General features: G+C 42.3%; 1 protein-coding gene across 13 annotated transcripts in view; it reads right to left on the minus strand.

Annotated features, from left to right (window-relative positions):
- The window catches only part of Myo3b (myosin IIIB), a 397,916-nt gene that overhangs the window by 136,429 nt on the left and 244,440 nt on the right, over positions 1-17,047 (minus strand). For 11 of the 13 annotated variants that reach the window (XR_011371567.1, XM_070021235.1, XM_070021185.1 and 8 more), the window contains 3 exons: positions 14,624-14,735; positions 12,685-12,847; positions 11,346-11,426 (listed from right to left, as the gene is read on the minus strand). The exons of the other annotated variants lie outside the window; for them this stretch is intronic. Coding sequence is in view for 10 of the 11 variants with exons in the window: in XM_070021235.1 (XP_069877336.1) it covers positions 11,346-11,426; positions 12,685-12,847; positions 14,624-14,735 (356 nt within the window). In the remaining variant the exon portion in view is untranslated. The remainder of the gene's footprint in view (positions 1-11,345; positions 11,427-12,684; positions 12,848-14,623; positions 14,736-17,047) is intronic. 13 annotated transcript variants of the gene reach the window in all.

Consider the following 17,047-nt stretch of genomic DNA (forward strand, 5'->3'; position numbering starts at 1 on the left):
ATCATGCCAATCTGGTGCCCCCATTAAGCTATTCCCTGATTTCACATGAGACTGTTCTCATTTTTCTTTTTCTGGTACCGAGGCTTGAACTTAGGGCCTCCTGGTTCTTGCCCTGCATTTTCAATCATTTTCAATTGGCACTCTATTCCTTCAGTCTAGCATTTTGCTGATTAATTGGAGATAAAGTCTCCAATTTTTTTGCTTGGACTTGATTTGAACTGTGATTCTCTGGATCCCAGCCTCATGAGTAGCTAGGATTATAGGCATGAGACATCAGTGTCTGAGTAAGAGACTCCCATTTTATGGGGGGAAATGGTGTGTGTGTGTGTGTGTGTGTGTGTGTGTGTGTGTGTGTGTGTGTGTGTGTATGTGTGTGTGTGTGTGTGTGTGTGTGTGTGTGTGTGTGTGTGTGTGTGTTGCTAGGGATCAAAGCCATGGCTTCACACATGAAACACATGCTCTACTACTAAGCTATATCCTTAGACGTTAGATCATTCTTGTTCGAAGAGTTCTGTTTTCCTACGTAGCAAAGTAATTTTCCTTAAAAAAGATAGAACTCAAAACATTTTATAGTCCCTTGGTTTACAACCAAGGGACTAAGATGTGTGAGGGGGAAATCCTAACACCCTTCAGCTGGTAAATGAATGAAATGGTGATTCAGCCACACTCTGAAATACTGCTCAATAATGAAAAGGAATGCACAGCAAAGCAGGCGAGTCTCAAAAGCATTAAGCTGCTGGATACTACTGCTCACCCCTGCAATCCCAGCTACTCAAGAGGCTAAGATCTGAGGATTGCAGTTTAAAGCCAGCTGGGACAGGAGAGTTCAAGAGGCTCTTCTCTTCAATTATCTACCAAAAGAATCCAGAAGTGGAGCTGTGGTTCAAGTGGTAGAGCACTATTCTTGAGGACAAAAAACTTAAGAATGGTTCCCAGGCCCTGAGTACAAGCCCCAGGACCAGCACAGAACACACACACACACACACACACACACACACACACACACACACACACACACACAAACAGACACAGTATTATGATAAGCAAAAGAAGCCAAACCAAAAAGTCTGTGTATTATATGACTCCATTCATAGAACATTCTGGAAAACCAATCAGTAGTCACTAGAATCAGGAAAACGGGAGGACCAAGAAAAAGTTCTGGAACTTTCTGGAATTGCTCTTGCTCTCACTTGTGAGAGGATCATTTGGGCATAGAGTTGGTCCAATCTCATCAAACGGTATATCCACTGTATGTAAAATTATACCTGATTTATACAAGTTTACTGGACTTTGAGAAAGTAGAAGAGGTAAGGATTCTTTGTCAAGCTGCACCTCTCCCTGGACATGGACGGGGAACTGAACTTGCTCCTGAGCCACCCAGAGGAAAGATGGGAGGGGAGGGCCCGCCATGGTCCTTCACAGCCATCTGCATCCTTGACTATAGCCGGTTCTGACACTAAGCACTTGGCTCAAAGTCTGTGAAATTAGCAGGCTTGGGTTACTTGTGTGTCTCAACCATCACAACTTTATTGACAAGGATGGCTACCAGCTGTCACCCTTGCCTCCGCCTCTGTACTGAGCCATTCAGACTTCATGGCCACAGCAAATCAAACCAGGATCCTGCTATGGTTTGTCATGTTTAGGTTTGAACTCCTGGCCAAATGATTGTCGCTCAGCTGTTAGGCTGCCAGTCACCCGTCACTGTGGGTTAAATGTGATAGGCACACAAAGCTCTTCCAACTCCCCACAGCTCCAGGATCTTCAAATCCCCAATTCTGTGGAAGGGAGGGGGCAGGGTAAGAAGGAGACTTACTGTCTTGCAGAATAAGTTTAAAAGGGCCTTAAACCAGGGGGTGGGGGAAATAAGGAAGGGGCAGTAGCATGCCCCTAAGTCTTAGCATTAACAACTTTACAGTTCCTTAAAAAAAACTGACCTACACAAATGAATTAAGCTCTCATTATGACAACACAAGAGACTAAAAATAAGCACTAAAAATCTTTTACATGTTACTGTTCTAGTCTCAGTCTTCCCTGTCAGAGAAGCAGGTCATGAGTTAAGACCTGGAAAATCTCTTTTTTTTTTTTTCAATGAAGCTTTTATTGTAACTATATTTGAGACTTGACAGGTCCTATTTTTTTTTTCTGAAAGAGAATTGGTTTCATCTTTCCAAAGTCCCAACATTATAATATACATCATAGAAAAGTTTTTCACTGATTCTCCCCGCCACCTCCCCCCCCCTGCACTCCCCCCCCTGCACTCCCCCCCCCCGCACTCCCCCCCTCCCGACCTGCCCAAACTCCCACATTTAGGAGGGGATGGGTTCAGGAGTTGCTAGAAAGAACATTTACTGAATATCATCTATATGCCAGAAACTGCGCAGAAGGCTTTGGATATATTCTCATTTTCACAGCAGTTCTAAAAAGTAGGCCTTCATTATACCCATTTTACAGCTGAAGAAACTAAGATTAAGAAATTAAATTGCAAACTTTGTCGCACATGGTGGGCTGTCCCTTGTTTGGACTGAACTCCACATGCTTAGGGCATGTATTAACTCTTCCAACAGTTCAGGCTGGTACCTTTCTCCAGGGGTTATGCCCAAGACAGAAGCACAGTGTGCTGCGAAGAATGCTGCATGCAAGGGCTATAAACCCAGAACACGGAGCAGATTCCTTAGTGAAACTTTCTGTGCTTCTATTTCTTCTGCTCAAGTGGAAAACAAAGCCTACCCTTTCTATTCACAAGTCTTTTGACTGAAAATACAAACAGGTATGATCATTCCTGAAACTGAATTGAGTGTTTCCCTCTGTGTCTTTACTATCATGTGGTTACAGCCTAAAGAACTAATGGAGGCGATCATATCTTATGATGCAACATGAAAGAAAAGGAAACTGGAGGGTGTATTGATTACGTAAAGTTGCCTCATTCCATGCTCAGTTGGGAAAGTTGAGTCCTCTTTCTGCAGACAATTTCTGGAATCGGTTCCCCCAGGGTGGCCTCACACCAAACTGGCATGGAGCTTCTTTTAACGTGACTTTGAATCCCACAGAAGGCAACTGCTTCACCCAGATTCCACTATGGACATTTCTGTGCTGTGTCAATGGCAGCAGGCACACTGACCAGGCAGCTTTCTGTCTGGATATTAGATCAACAATAAGCACCTGCCTTCTGGCTTGCATCATCCTAACATGGGCAATAATTCTATTCTACAACCAAGGACATCCCTCTGCATTCCAAACCAAGCCATGACAAGAATTTTATTGTTTGTATCAAGGACAGGAGTGGCAGAGCTTATTTCTTGACAGATGCCTTAAAGGCCCAGAAACCATGGGTTTTGACAAGGTAGGAGCACTTTCCCCCCCAAATCACCCATTGATGCTATGAGGCACTTAAAAACTACTTCTTGCTGAAAAGAAGTGACTCCTAACTTGGGGCTCACAAATTAACTGGCAGCAGAATAAAGGCTATACATCCCCCAAGCCTCCATTTTGTATCTATGACCTATGCCCTGAGCCCTCATATCTTATAGTCATTTTGCATCTATCTTATAAGCCAGCAAGGAGCAGACCACCTGCCAGGTTAGATGACCCATTATAACAAGGTCCCACCTGACCAGTCCTGACACAAGGGGCTGGCAGACCACTTCTGATGCCACCTCTGGCCATCCCTGACCACTTCTGACCACACCTGCAACCTGGCACTGTTTTAAATATGTATCCCTTTTCTTTCCATCCCCAATTCTCCCTCCTTAAGATGGACTGAAATGTTGTCTTCCTAGGGCATTCCCATGTCATTAGTAATTCTTTCTGTGCCTTTCACTGTGTACCTTTATTTGGTGCACAGGGGTCAGTAGCCTGACATGGAATATGAAACTTCTGGAATCTGGGCCTGAGGCCTAAAACTCTAGTTTCAGCTTAGAGACAGAACCACAAATAGAGACTCCTAAAGTGGGAGAGACCCAATGCTGCATTTGTTTGCACTCCCTACTCCCAGTTTGGCTTTGAGAAACAATCTATTATGATAGTTCTATCAGAATAAAAAATAAGGGCTGGGAAGGTGGCTCAGTGGTAGAGTGCTTGCCTTGCATGTATGAAGCCCTGGGTTCAATTCCTAAGCAACACATAAGCAGAAAAAGCTGGAAGTGGCGCTGTGGCTCAAGTGATAAAGCGCTAGCCTTGAGCTGAAGAGCTGAAGGACAGCACCCAGGCCCAGAGTTCAGGCCCCATGACTGACAAATAAATAAATAAATAAATAATATTGTCATTGTTTTCATCTGTAAGAAGCATGAATTATGGCAATATATATCTTTGTGTTTGTTAAGGATTTCTACCCTTTTATGAAAATCCTTTTTAATGAGTTCTAATGACATAAAATAATTTGATTCATTCAAATAGTGTTTTCTGAGGGACAGCATATTTTAGAACCCTCTCTGTTAGAGTTGGAGAATTAGAAGCCTCAAATTAAATCCTATTATTTACCATGATATCCCTGGAATAAAGTGCTTAGCAAATAGCAGCTAAATAAATGAACAAATGGAATAGTCTAATTTAAAATAAGGCTATCTTGTGTACTTAAAGAGATATTTCTGGAAATATTGGGGACAATTCCAGGAAATTTATGTAAATTCCAGAAATCTATTGCTGCCGCCTACTTGGGCAATGACAACTTACCACGAATGCTAAAGGAAACAAGCGTAAGTGCTCTGCCACTGAGCCACAGCCCAGGCCCTTTTGCTTTTTTCTTTTTATTGTCAAGGTGATGCACTGAGGGGTTACAGTTACATAAGTAAGGTAATAGGTACATTTCTTATCAAACCTGTTACCCCTTCCCTCATTTCTCTCCTACTTTCCCTCCCTCCTGCCCCACCCCCAAGTTGTACATATAATTTCCAACATATTGTCTAGTGTGTCGCTGTTGCCTTGGTTCCCCCTTGTCCTCTGTCTCACCATTCTGTTGTTCCCCTTCCCTTCCTTAATTCAAATAAATGTATATACAGTACCAGGGTACCAAAATCAAATACAGTGACAACAGGGGATACACCATAGGGAGAAGAACATTCAAAAGAAACAAAAAATCACATGGTACATTAAAAACAACAACAAAGAAAAACTTGTGTCCATATCTTGGAGTTCATTTCACTTAGAATCATCTTATGGTCATACGTACGTACATAGCTTTTGAGCTGTTCTGCTCACCTGCTAAGATTAACCTGGATGTATACTAATTATTGCAAATAAGGGAAACCATGGGACCTATGTTTCTTTGGGTCAGGCTTACATCACTTAATATGATTTTTTTTCAAGTCTTTCCATTTCCTTATAAATGGCATGGTGCCATTCTTTCTGATGGGAGCACAGAATTCCATTGTGTATGTGTGTATAGATATAGATTTAGATTTAGATTTAGATATATTCTTGATCCATTCATCTACTGAGGGGCATCTAGGTTGGTTCCCTATCTTACCTATGGTGAATAATGCTGCGATAAACACAGTTGTGCTGGTAGCTTTAGTATGGCCTTGTTTGTGATCATTTGCAGCCTAGCCCTTTTTAAATTTTATTTTGAAGCAGCACAGACTGGCCTCATACTGTGATCTCCTGCTTAGCCTCCAGAGTAGTTGGAATTACAGGCTTGAACCACCAGCAACAAGGAAACAGACTCTTAAATTTAGAAAAGGCTGAAGAAAGTCTTACCTTGAGAGTCTAAAGGTTCGGGCAGTTTTAAACAATAAAAATTTGACTTTGTTACAAGGTAGGGTCAGCTACCTGTGTGTGATGTTTGTTTCTCCTTCAGGAAGCAGTATGTAAAACAACACCTGTTTTGTATGGTACAGCACCAAGTGCACTGGTTTAAATGCCCTGAGCATCACCACCAATGTCCAAAAAGCACTGTCCATGAAGGGCAGCAAAGGAAAAATGACCATTCTTTAGTTGGTGCTATTGTTATTTTCTGAAGGCCAAGCAGGGAAGTATGCAGCAAGTAAGAGCAGTGAGAAAGAATAATTTCCACAGTACTGAGATGAAGTGTGCTTTAAAGCCATAGGGTTTTGCAAACTCCTTCTGGGAGATATTCTCTACTTCCAAATTCTCTAATTCCAAATTCCAGCCACTGTAGCTTCCTGTCAGCTTACTCAATCAGATCATTTTTTTCCTTAATATATGCATGTATATATTAAAGATACTGTACAGAGGGAGTTATGTGAGCAAGGTAATGAGCCTATTTCCTATTGAGCATTATTACACCCTCCTTTATTTTTCCCCTACCATCCCTTTCCTCCGCACCTCCCCAATTCCTCCCTCCGCCCCCCAAAGTTGTAAAGTTCGTTTTCAACATAGTGTCTTGTACATCTCTTTGTTACAATGGGTCATCCTGTATCCTTATTTCAGCATTTTGTTATTTCCTTTCCCCTCCCCAAATTAGTAAAATATATATACAAGATGCAGGATACCAGAATCAAATACAGTGACAAAAGGAGTTGTGTCATGGGGGAAGATCATACAAAGAAACAAAAAAAAATCACATAGTACATTATAAGTACATTAAAAAGAACAGCAACAAAGATCAAACCTCTTGTGTCCCTATCTTGGGCTCATCTCCATTAGCATATGGTCATATGTACATATGGTCATATGTACATAGCTTTTGACCTCTTCTGCTTGTCCTAAACATATACTAGTTATTGCAGATAAGGGAAACCATGGGACCTATGTTTCTTTGAGACTGGCTTACTTCACTTAATATAATTTTTTCCAAGTCTTTCCATTCCCTAACAAATGGGGCAGCGTCATTTTTTCTGATGGAGGCATAGAATTCCATTGTGTATGTATGTATGTATGTATGTATGTATGTATGTACACACACACACACACACACACACACACACACACCACATTTTCTTGATGATCCATTCATCTACTGAGGGGCATTTAGGTTGGTTCCATATCTTAGCTATGGTGAGTGATAAACATAGTTGTGCTGATAGCTTTAGTACAGCCTTGTGATTGTTTGGGTAAATACCTAAAAGTGGGATTGCTGGGTCATAGGGGAGCTCTATGTAGAATCTTTTGAGGAACCTTCATACTTCTGTCAGTCAGGGCATTTCAAAGGGAGGCACACCACTTGGCTGTCTTTAAAAAACAGACCCCAAATTAGAGAATTTTAAAAATATAAAATCTTTTTTCAAAGAAAGAGACCTAGATCTTTAAAAAAAATTCCCTGTAGGTTATTTTGATAGTCTTCAGAAGGAAATATATGTACTTTAGTGTAATAAATATAGTTAGGTTTGTTTTACTAACTAATAAAATATAGGTAATAAAAATAATAGTTAATAAATATAGCTATCAATAGCTATATTTAATAACTGAGAAAAACAATAGATTAGTAATAATAAATAGAATAAATACACTGTCAATTTTTACTTAGAATACCCTCCGTGGCTTGTGCCTATAATCCTAGCTACTCAAGAGGCTGAGACCTGGAAGACTGAGGTTTGAAGCCATCCCAGGCTAAAAAGTCCACTAGACTCCATACCCAATTAGCCAGCAAAACGTCAGGCTGGAGGCTTAGCTCCAGCAGCAGTAGAGCACTAGACATGAACAAGAAAGCTGAGCCTACTTGAGTCCCTGAGTTCAAGTCCTGGTAAAGAATATCCCATATAGTTGGGCACTGGTGGCTCATGCCTATAATGCTAGCTAGTTAGGAGGCTGAGATCTGAGGATCGTGGTTCAAAGCCAGCCCAGGCAGAAAAGTCCCCATGAGACTCTTATCTTCAATTAACCACTCAAAAACTGGAATGGCACTGTGGCTCAAGTGGTAGAATGCTAGCCTTGAGCACAAAGAGATTCAGGGACAGCACCCAGACCCTGAATTCAAACCCCAAACCAACAAAGAAAAAAAAAAGGAATATCCCATCCATATGAACATTGATACATGTGAGAAATACATGATCAGAATTAGCTGATAAAGAAAAGATGAAACATGCCACTTCTCCCCAAGTTGGCATTCAGAGTTGTTCCCCAGCCCCAAAGTGAAACTAGTCAAGAACCTGGGGGCTTCAGACCCCCCCTTTCTCCCCCCTCCCCCCTCACAAAGGCCCTTTATTGCCTGCATGGCTATCCACAGAGGAAATGAATGCTGGGCAGAGGTCTGTTTTCTCTTGCAGCATCTGAACACTGCCTGGGCCCACAGAGATCTCAGCCCACCAGCTCATGTATTTGAAAGGCAGCTGTTTATTTTGGAAATGCAAATGGGACCTACCTCAGAGACTGACAGGCCAGAAGTGACCCACTGAGTAAGGGAGGGCCTTCCTTCCACTCCTTGTCACAGCCATTTAACCCCACCCCAGGAATCCCACAATTATATAGCAGGCTGATCTCAGGACTAGCCAGTGGGAGAGATCACCCTGCACCCAGTTTAAAGTACATAGGAGATCATTAATGAAAGGCCTGGGAGTCTTTGAAAGGGTGGCTCCTCTTTTGAGGGTGTCTGGGGGAGGGCAGGGGAGTGGAGACACAGAGATCCTACCAGTGTCCGTCAGAGAAAACCAGGAAGGTTAATGCTGACTTTGATCTCTGTCAAGGCATACCAGCAAGAATTAATTTACATTTCAGATGAAAAAGGTTGACAGCTCGGGAAGGCAGCTTGTTGCTGGTATGTGAATGTGTTGGAATAGATCGGGAATTCGGAGGGGAAGTTCTGAGGAAGTTGAAGGGCTAAACCCTGTGCGGCTGCATTTACTGGGAAGGAGATGAAAGAAAAACAAATTTCAATATGCACTGCTCAGCAGCATCATGTAGGCCAAATGCTTCCTAAATTTCAGGGGCTACTCTTTTAGAAATACATAATAGAAGCTGGATTCTGCTGGCTCATGCCCATAATCTTAGCTACTCAGGAGGCTGAGATCTAAGGATCATGAAGCCAGCCAGGTCAGGAAAATCCATGAGACTGTGACTTCCTAGTAAACACCAAAAAAAAAAAAAAAAAGCCAGAAGCAGAGTTGTGGCTCAAGTGGTAGAGCACTAGCCTTGATTAAGAAAGATCAGGGACAGCACCAGGCCCTGAATTTAAACCCCAGGCCTGGCACAGTATTAATTTTATAATAACAAAAGTAACAGCAACAACATAGTTGGCAACTCCATTAAAAAAAATAAAGCAGATGATGACCATGGGCCAGGTGTAGTATAGAATGTAAATTTCAAATACAATGATTTGTTGCAAAAGTCAGCAATTAGAGATGAACCTCAGAAACTGTCATGTTCCTAGGTCACTTTTGGAGGTTTCCAAAGTGAAGAGATAGCTGGATCTGGAGCTTGCTCTGCTCTGCTAGGCAATGTCTTTGTGGCAAGAGGAGCTTGCCATGAGAATGCCCCCTGGGAAAAATCACAGTCCTAACCCTAACTGGCATATCCCTTCTTGTCTGCTTTTGCCCTGGCAGCCTCACTGGGCAGAGGTGGCACTGGGGCTACCTTCATGTCTGCCTAAGACTCCCCACAGTCTGTTAGTACATGGTTCTCAATAGCTAGCAACATGTCCACTGTGTTTGCAAAGCTAAACAAATAAAAAAGGCACCTGAAGAACCGCATGCTGCCTCCAGTTCCACCAGACAGTTTCAGTTCTGTGAGTGCTATGGTTCCCACCCCATAGCCACTGCATTGGTAGTGGTCCTGAGACTGCACTGGTGAGAGGTGTTCCTGATGTAGTCGTGCTTACAAGGCTTACACAGTGCTTACACAGTCCTCTGGAGGCGATTTTTTCCATGAGGAAAACTAGATTGATGGTTTTTATGCCCTAGACTCATTGGATCAACAATACACAAGCTCCATGTTTTTCTTTTAAAACCTATGTTAGGCTTAGGGTCAGATTGCAAGATCTCTTCCTGAGACAAAATCCTGTGTGTGTGTGTGTGTGTGTGTGTGTGTGTGTGTGTGTGTGTGTGTGTGTGTGTGTGTGTGTGTGTGTGTGTGTGTGTAAGAGAGAGAGAGAAAGAGAGAGAGAGAGAGAGAGAGAGAGAGAGAGAGAGAGAGAGAGAGAGAGAGAGATCAGAGAAGGATATATCCTATGTCTTCTTCAGCTACAACTAGAATGAAGCCCCTCTCCCTGTTGCCCTGTGGTATTAAAGTTGTAGAGCTTAGAATTCCTAGGAGAACATTGGCATTTAAATGGCACCTCTTCTGCCCTAACTGTCCTGAACAAAGACACCAGGCTTTTGCAATGGCCTAAGAGTTCTGAGGAAGTCCCAGCAGCCTGGGCCCAGGCCTGGGCTTGGGCTGGGCCTGGTCTGCTTGAAAAGGCTGCAGCTGTCTCCTGAAGAATTTACCCCCACGCTTACAGTCTCTGAAACCCTGAGTACACCCTGTTCTGAGTACACCAACCTATGCTCTCTCTCATTCTGCCTACAATTTCTTGCTCTTCCAGAGCTCTTGGCATGCCTGTTTCTCCCAGAGCCTCAATTAGAAATATGTGGCTTCTGATAAGAGGGGAAACCAGCCTGGCGCCACTAGTAGACATGCCATTTGTAGAAAAGCAGAGTGACCTGAGAGCCAGGGAGGGTACTGTTGAGCCAGTGACCGGAGCTCACAACAGCTTAAACTGCCAAGGAAGAGCTGATCCTTGAGAGCCACTGTGTGTCCCCACCCCATCGACCCCAGGATCTTGCTAGCCACACAAAGCCTTGGATTTAGGAAACTCAGACAACTAGGAAAATCTCATTCCTATTCTGTGATTATAACAGGCAGGCAAACTTTGTAAGAAATGTGTGTGTATGTGTGTGTGTGTAGGGGGGGAGTACTAGGGCTTGAACTCAGGGACCTAAGGTTTTCTGCTCAAGGCTGTACTCTACCACTTGAATCATATCTCCATGTCTAGCTTTTTGCTAGTTACTTAGAAAGAAGAGTCAGATTTGTCTGCCTGGGGTGGCTTCTAAACTCAATCCTCAGATCTCAGCCTCCTGAGTTACTAAGATTTCAGGCCTGAGCCAAGGGTACCCAGCTAATCAGACTTTTTAAATGAGTACTCTCATTTTGCAGATGAAGACAGGGGATTGGTGCTATTGGCAGGATACAAAGCAGATGCAGTCCAAAGTGCTGTGTGGCAATGTGGCAGTGTAGGCCTTGCCCCGATGAGCTGTATGACTATGACAAGTTACTTTGTATCTGTTTCATCCCACAGCTTCTTTAGCCCAGAATGGCCCACTGCAAATGGGCCCTACTGCCTCCTACATGTCCCAGCAAGCGAGAGGAGTAACTGGACCTTCTCCAGGGCTTCTGAATTCTTAGCCTTTCCAAGCTCATTTGAAGCAAATCATAGCATATTTTCAAATAGACATTGCTAAAAATGATGCTCTAATTACCTGTATGGATGCAAACAGCAGACTCGCTCCTTCTGTTGCTTATTTCCTTAAATTTCCTGCGAGCATCATATCCTCTCCAGGCTAAAAATACAAAAAGCCATGTGCTAGGAATGACATTAATTTAAGAATGTGCCAGAGAATTGATATAAGCTGTTCCCCTTCAACTTTATATTACCCTCTCCTCCTCCTTCCTGCTTTTCTCACTGAGCAAAAGAAGAAGAGCTGCAGGAGCTATGTTGGGGCAGGGGAGAGCTCTCAGCACTTGAAATGCTTCCAAGGAGCCATTTTTGTTCAAGTAGTGAAGTTTCCAGAACAGTCTGAATTCCACATGTGACTGACCTCAGACCATGACCCCAGGTGGGGCAGCTCTCTGTCATTCCAACCTATGGAGGAAACCTTGTATTCAGAGCCTGGGGAAGAGGTTTGGAGGGAAGGCAGAAGGCATTGGAACAGGTTGATCTCTTGGATGTGTATTATTTGGGAGAGCAACGTAAACATAAAGGTTGGTGAGAAAGATAGGCGACCAGGGAAATAGGGAGGCCCATGACTAGCATTTGTTCAGGGTGATGTCTACGCGAAGAAGTTACTCAAGGGAAAGGAGCTTTGATGGAAGGGAAAGCAAAGAAGATTGGCAAAGAAGAGAGAGCAGAGACGGGGCCGGGGGGAATGTGGGGGAGGAGTCAGCTACTTCCATCCAGAGATGAGCAGCTGTCTGGCATGCCCACTTCTACACAACTGTCTAACCTGCTGGGTGAGTTTCTGAGGCCTAGAGCGGGGCACTGAGATTGTGGATTATGAGCATGAGAAGGAACTCACCCACCACACTCAAGATCTAGTTATTTTACCATTGCTGGTCCCTATCAGAGCAACTGCTGTGTCTGAGAACATGACACAGACACATATGTGCACAGAGGCACTACCTCACCTGGGCACGGGAGTGCCTAGGAATGTGTTCGCTTGATCTGTAAGTCCATCTGGCCTGAGAGCGCTTCCTGGAGATGCTGAATGAAGTCGTGGAATGTTCACTAACACAGTCAATCTGGAGATGGGCCAAGTGTCTCTGTCACTTGATTCAGTGTGTTCTAATGACTTGTATGCTCTTCTCTGTGGTCAGGGACCACAGGGGCTCCTAGTGGCTACATTCCCAACATCTAGTATGAAGCTAGACTTGAAGTTACACTTGTGGAAACAAGGAAGGGAGGAAGGAAGGAGACAGAAAAAAAAAAGGAGGGGAGAGGGTAAAGAAAGCCACCACCAAGAAAAGCAACAGGTGAGTGGCCCTAGGACTTAGTAAAATGCCAGGACTTAGGGCAGTGTTCATGAGACGTGGGTTATTTACCTGACTGGATGGTAACTGCACCCTTTTGCCTCTTCTCTCTGACTCTTTTGTATCTCCTGGCTCCGAGCCACCCCTTGGTGTATGCTTGCAGCACAACCACTCTGCCTATGACTTCTCGAAGGAGCAAGTTTAATTGCTCAATGTGGTAATATTTGAGAAAAACCTGAAAAGGAGACATTCATTTTATCATAACAAATGAACTTCTCAAAGAATCCATTCCAGTACATTTTGTTTTATTTGCACTGATATTAGAGTTTAAACTCAAGAGTCTCATATTCTTGCTCAGCTTTCTTGTTCACATCTTATGCTCTACCACTTGAACCAGGCCTCCTAACCTGGCATTTTGCTGGTTAATTGGAGATGAGAGTCTTATGGACTTCCACCTAGACTGGCTTTGAATTGCAGTCCTCTGGAAATCACCTTCCTGGATAGCTAGGATTATAGGCATGAGCCACCAGTACATTCTATTCTTGATGTAAATATTAAAGCTATGGTCTGAATTGAGTTTTTAGTGATTTGATTTATACTCATATTTTTGGCTGCTAGGGAGCAAATAATTTCCTTCTTCCATTGAGCCAATCCTTGATTACTGACGTCAGCAGATGATGAGGATACATTTGGACAAAGATCCAGATGTTCTCCAGGCCTGCCTCATGTCAGCCAGAACAAAGCTCAGGCTCTATTCTCATGAACCCCCCCACAGCCTGTGTCCCAAAGCCTGAGATGGGGTACTAGCCAACCACCCCAGCCAAGGCTGACCAAGGAAGTCCAGAAAGAAAAGAAGAAAGAGACCTGAATGACCACAATGATCTAACGTCTAAGGAGGAACATCAGTACTTCAGGCTATACTCAGACTGGACCTGGCCTTGCAAGGAGATTCAGGATGGACCATAAAAACTGAGATTCTGTGAGGACATAATGTTCTCCAAAATAAAAGCCATGCATACTGAATCTAATAATCTGGATATGTAATAAAGAACATACATGAATCTAATGAAAAGAGAATGAACAAAACTCTAAAGGAAACTCATCAATGCCATTAAATTGATTAGCATGTTTATGTGTGTGCTAGAATGTGAAGTATTTTAAAAGAGACATTTTGAAAGGAGTTCAAAAAATCTCATTCTAAAGCTGGATAGGTTAATGCCTGTAACTCCAGGTACATGGGAGGCAGAGATCTGGAGGGTTGCAATCAAAGGCCAGCCTGGGCAAAAGTAGAAGACTTGACCTGAAATATAAGTGTAGAAAGGGTTAGGAAGCATGGTTCAAGTGGTAGAGTGCCTGCCTAGCAAGTGAAAGGTCTAGAGGTTAAACATCAGTACTACTATAAGTAGAGATGCCATAAGTAGAGATAAATGCCATAAGTAGAGATGTGACTCAAGAGGTAGAGGGCCTGCCTAGCAAGTATGAAACCCTGAGTTTCAACTCCTGTACCATAAATAAATAAATAAATAAATAATAAATAAACCCTATTCTAGAAATGCTAAATGACTCTTAAATTACAAATAGCAGGCAAATCTCTTCCTCTGGCCCATAATATAAGGTAACTTGGTTCCTGACTCAAGACTAGAGAATTCTATTTAGGTTTGGATCTTGCCTTCTGAGCTCTACCACTTACAAAGTCTGTTTTGTTTTTCATTTTTGTTTGTTTTGGTTGGTTGTGAGGCTTTTAAACTCAAGGCTAACACTCTACCACTTTAAGCCACCATGCCCCTTCCAATTTTCAAATGATTAATTGGAGATAAAAATCTCACAGACTTTCCTGTCCCAGCTGGCTTTGAACCGTGATCCACAGATCTCAGCCTCTTGAGTAGCAGGGGATTACAAACATGACCCACCAGTGCCTGGCCCACAAAATCTGTTTTACTAGTGATATCAGTGACAAGAGACAAAGGCACACACCGGAAAGCATCACAAGTGACAATAAAGAAAGAACTACCTTTGTTTTTCCCAGTACCCAATGATTTAATCTGGACTTTTCCAAGATAGCGACACAGCTCTCTTTGCTGGCAGGAGGTGTTTGATGTGCTCTGAATGCCAAGTAATAATATCTACAGAATCAAAGAGGAAAAACAAAGGAAACATTTCTAGTCATCATTTAAGTTAGTGTAGCAGAAGTGCTCAGGACACACTGGCCAGCCTATTTTTAACAGTAAATATTTCTTGAGCCCCACTAACAGCATGTTAGGTAATAAAAGACACAATTTGTACTGATTTGCTTTCATGTTTTCTGCAACGAGTATTTTCCTTTGAACGTTGTGTTGTTCATTCATATTCAATACATACTCAGTGTCTTTTACATGCAAAATCAAAACATATAATCCTTTTTGAAAGCTGACATTTAGACAGCCCTGGCAGTGAACATCGTAATTTTAAAGGGTAGTATTATTATAAAAAATAACTTAAATACCATTATACATATTGTGACTCTGCTTTAAAAGTACCATCTGAAGCAATCTATAGCTAGCCTGATACCATGATTGTCTCTGTGCTGAATTCTCTCTATGTCACATCCAAGAAACAGAGTAGGCATCTTTCTTTCTTCCTTTCTTCCTTCCTTCCTTCCTTCCTTCTTTCTCTTTCTTTCTTTCTTTTCCTTCCTTCCTTCCTTCCTTCCTTCCTTCCTTCCTTCCTTCCTTTCTTCCTTCCTTCCTTCCTTCCTTCCTTCCTTCCTTCCTTCCTTCCTTCCTTCCTTCCTTCCTTCCTTCCTTCCTTTCCTTTTCTGATCCTGAGGCTTGAACTCAGGGCCAAGCATTGTCCCTGAACTTCTTTTGCCCAGGGCTAGTGCGCTACCACTTGAGCCACAGCACCACTTCCATCTTTTTCTAAGTAGTTTATTGGAGATAAGAGTCTCACAGCCTTTTCTGCTCAGGCTGGCTTCAATCCTCAATCCTCAAATCTCAGCCTCATGAGTATCTAGGATTCCAGGTGTGAGCTACCAGTGCCCAGCAGGTGAACATATTCTTATGTTGTTGCTATTGTTTGTTGTGCTGGGGATTAAAGCCAGAATCTTATGCATACTAGTCAAGTGCTCTCCCATCGAGCCATATCCCTAGATCCTTATAGGTTTTCACAAATTATACCATGTTATTAAACGTCTGAACTTTCAGATTAAAGGGCTTCTGGGTAGATTCAGAGAATACTACTGTAGAGAAGGAAAAAATATCATCTCACCCTTGCTGGGTTCATAGATGAGGTCCCCATAAAAAAAGAAATATTAACAACAGAATAACATACAAATACTTTTAATAGATTTTATATGACCCAGGAGCCTTCCTTCATAGGATATAAAGAGAATGTTATCAGCACCAAAAGGACTTTTTTCTCCTCCTTTCTCCTTTCCTCTTTATTCTTGTCCTCCTCTTCCTTCATTATTTTTGATGCTGCAATGGAACCCAGGGCCTTGTGTATGCTAAGCATGTGCTCTACTCCTCAACTCTATTCTTAGCCTCTTCTTTCTTTTCTCTTCTCTCTGTTTTAAAAAAATTATCCTAGTTATTCTACTCGGGAGGCTGAGATCTGGAAGGTTATGGGTTGAAACCTGTTTGGGCAGAAAAGTTGATGAGAGTCCACCTCCAAAATAACCAACACAAAGTTGGGCTGAAGGTGTGCCTCAAGTGGTAGAGTACCACACACGAACAAAAAAGCTAAGTGAGCTTGAGGCCCTGAGTTTAAACCCTGGTACCTGCAAATATAAATGTGTGTATGTATTATATATAATGCATGATATGGTGAATATTTTATATATTATATAATAAATATTCTACATTATGTAATGAATATGTATGTATATTATTCTTTTAGAAACTCTTTATTTAGGGTGCTTCTAATGGCACTTAAACTCAGGGTCTCACATTCTCTCTCTCAGGCTTTCTTGCTCACATGTGATATCCTGCCACTTGACTATACCTCCAGTACAGTATTTTATTTGTTCATTGAAGATGAAGTCTCACAATCTTTTCTGCCAGGAACTGGTTTCAAACCTCAGTCCTCCAGGTCTCAGTCTCCTCAGTACTATGATTGGGCCACCAGTGACCAGCATTTTTAAAAATCTTGCCTTAGCTTTCCCTCAGAAAACTTTCAGAGATCTTTTCTCTGCTTTTTGTTGCCATCTACAATTAAATCCAACCCTTTGGAGCCTTAAAAACAAAGGATTTTTTTGGACAAAAAAGCTAATCTGCTACTTAAAAAAATAATGATAGGGTACTTTTTACTTTTAAAAAATCATCAAAATATGAAACACGCCCCTTCCTCCTGCCAAATATCTCCATACCTTTCTTTTTATGGAAGACAAACTTACTTGATCAGAACTTGAGTCAGCTTTATCTTCATGCTCTAAGCCTGTTTTATAAGTTAGCATGTA

The sequence above is a fragment of the Dipodomys merriami genome, unplaced genomic scaffold, assembly GCF_024711535.1.
Source record: "Dipodomys merriami isolate MVZ:Mamm:240054 unplaced genomic scaffold, mDipMer1.0.p SCAF_1, whole genome shotgun sequence".
NCBI classification, from domain to species: Eukaryota; Metazoa; Chordata; class Mammalia; order Rodentia; family Heteromyidae; genus Dipodomys; species Dipodomys merriami.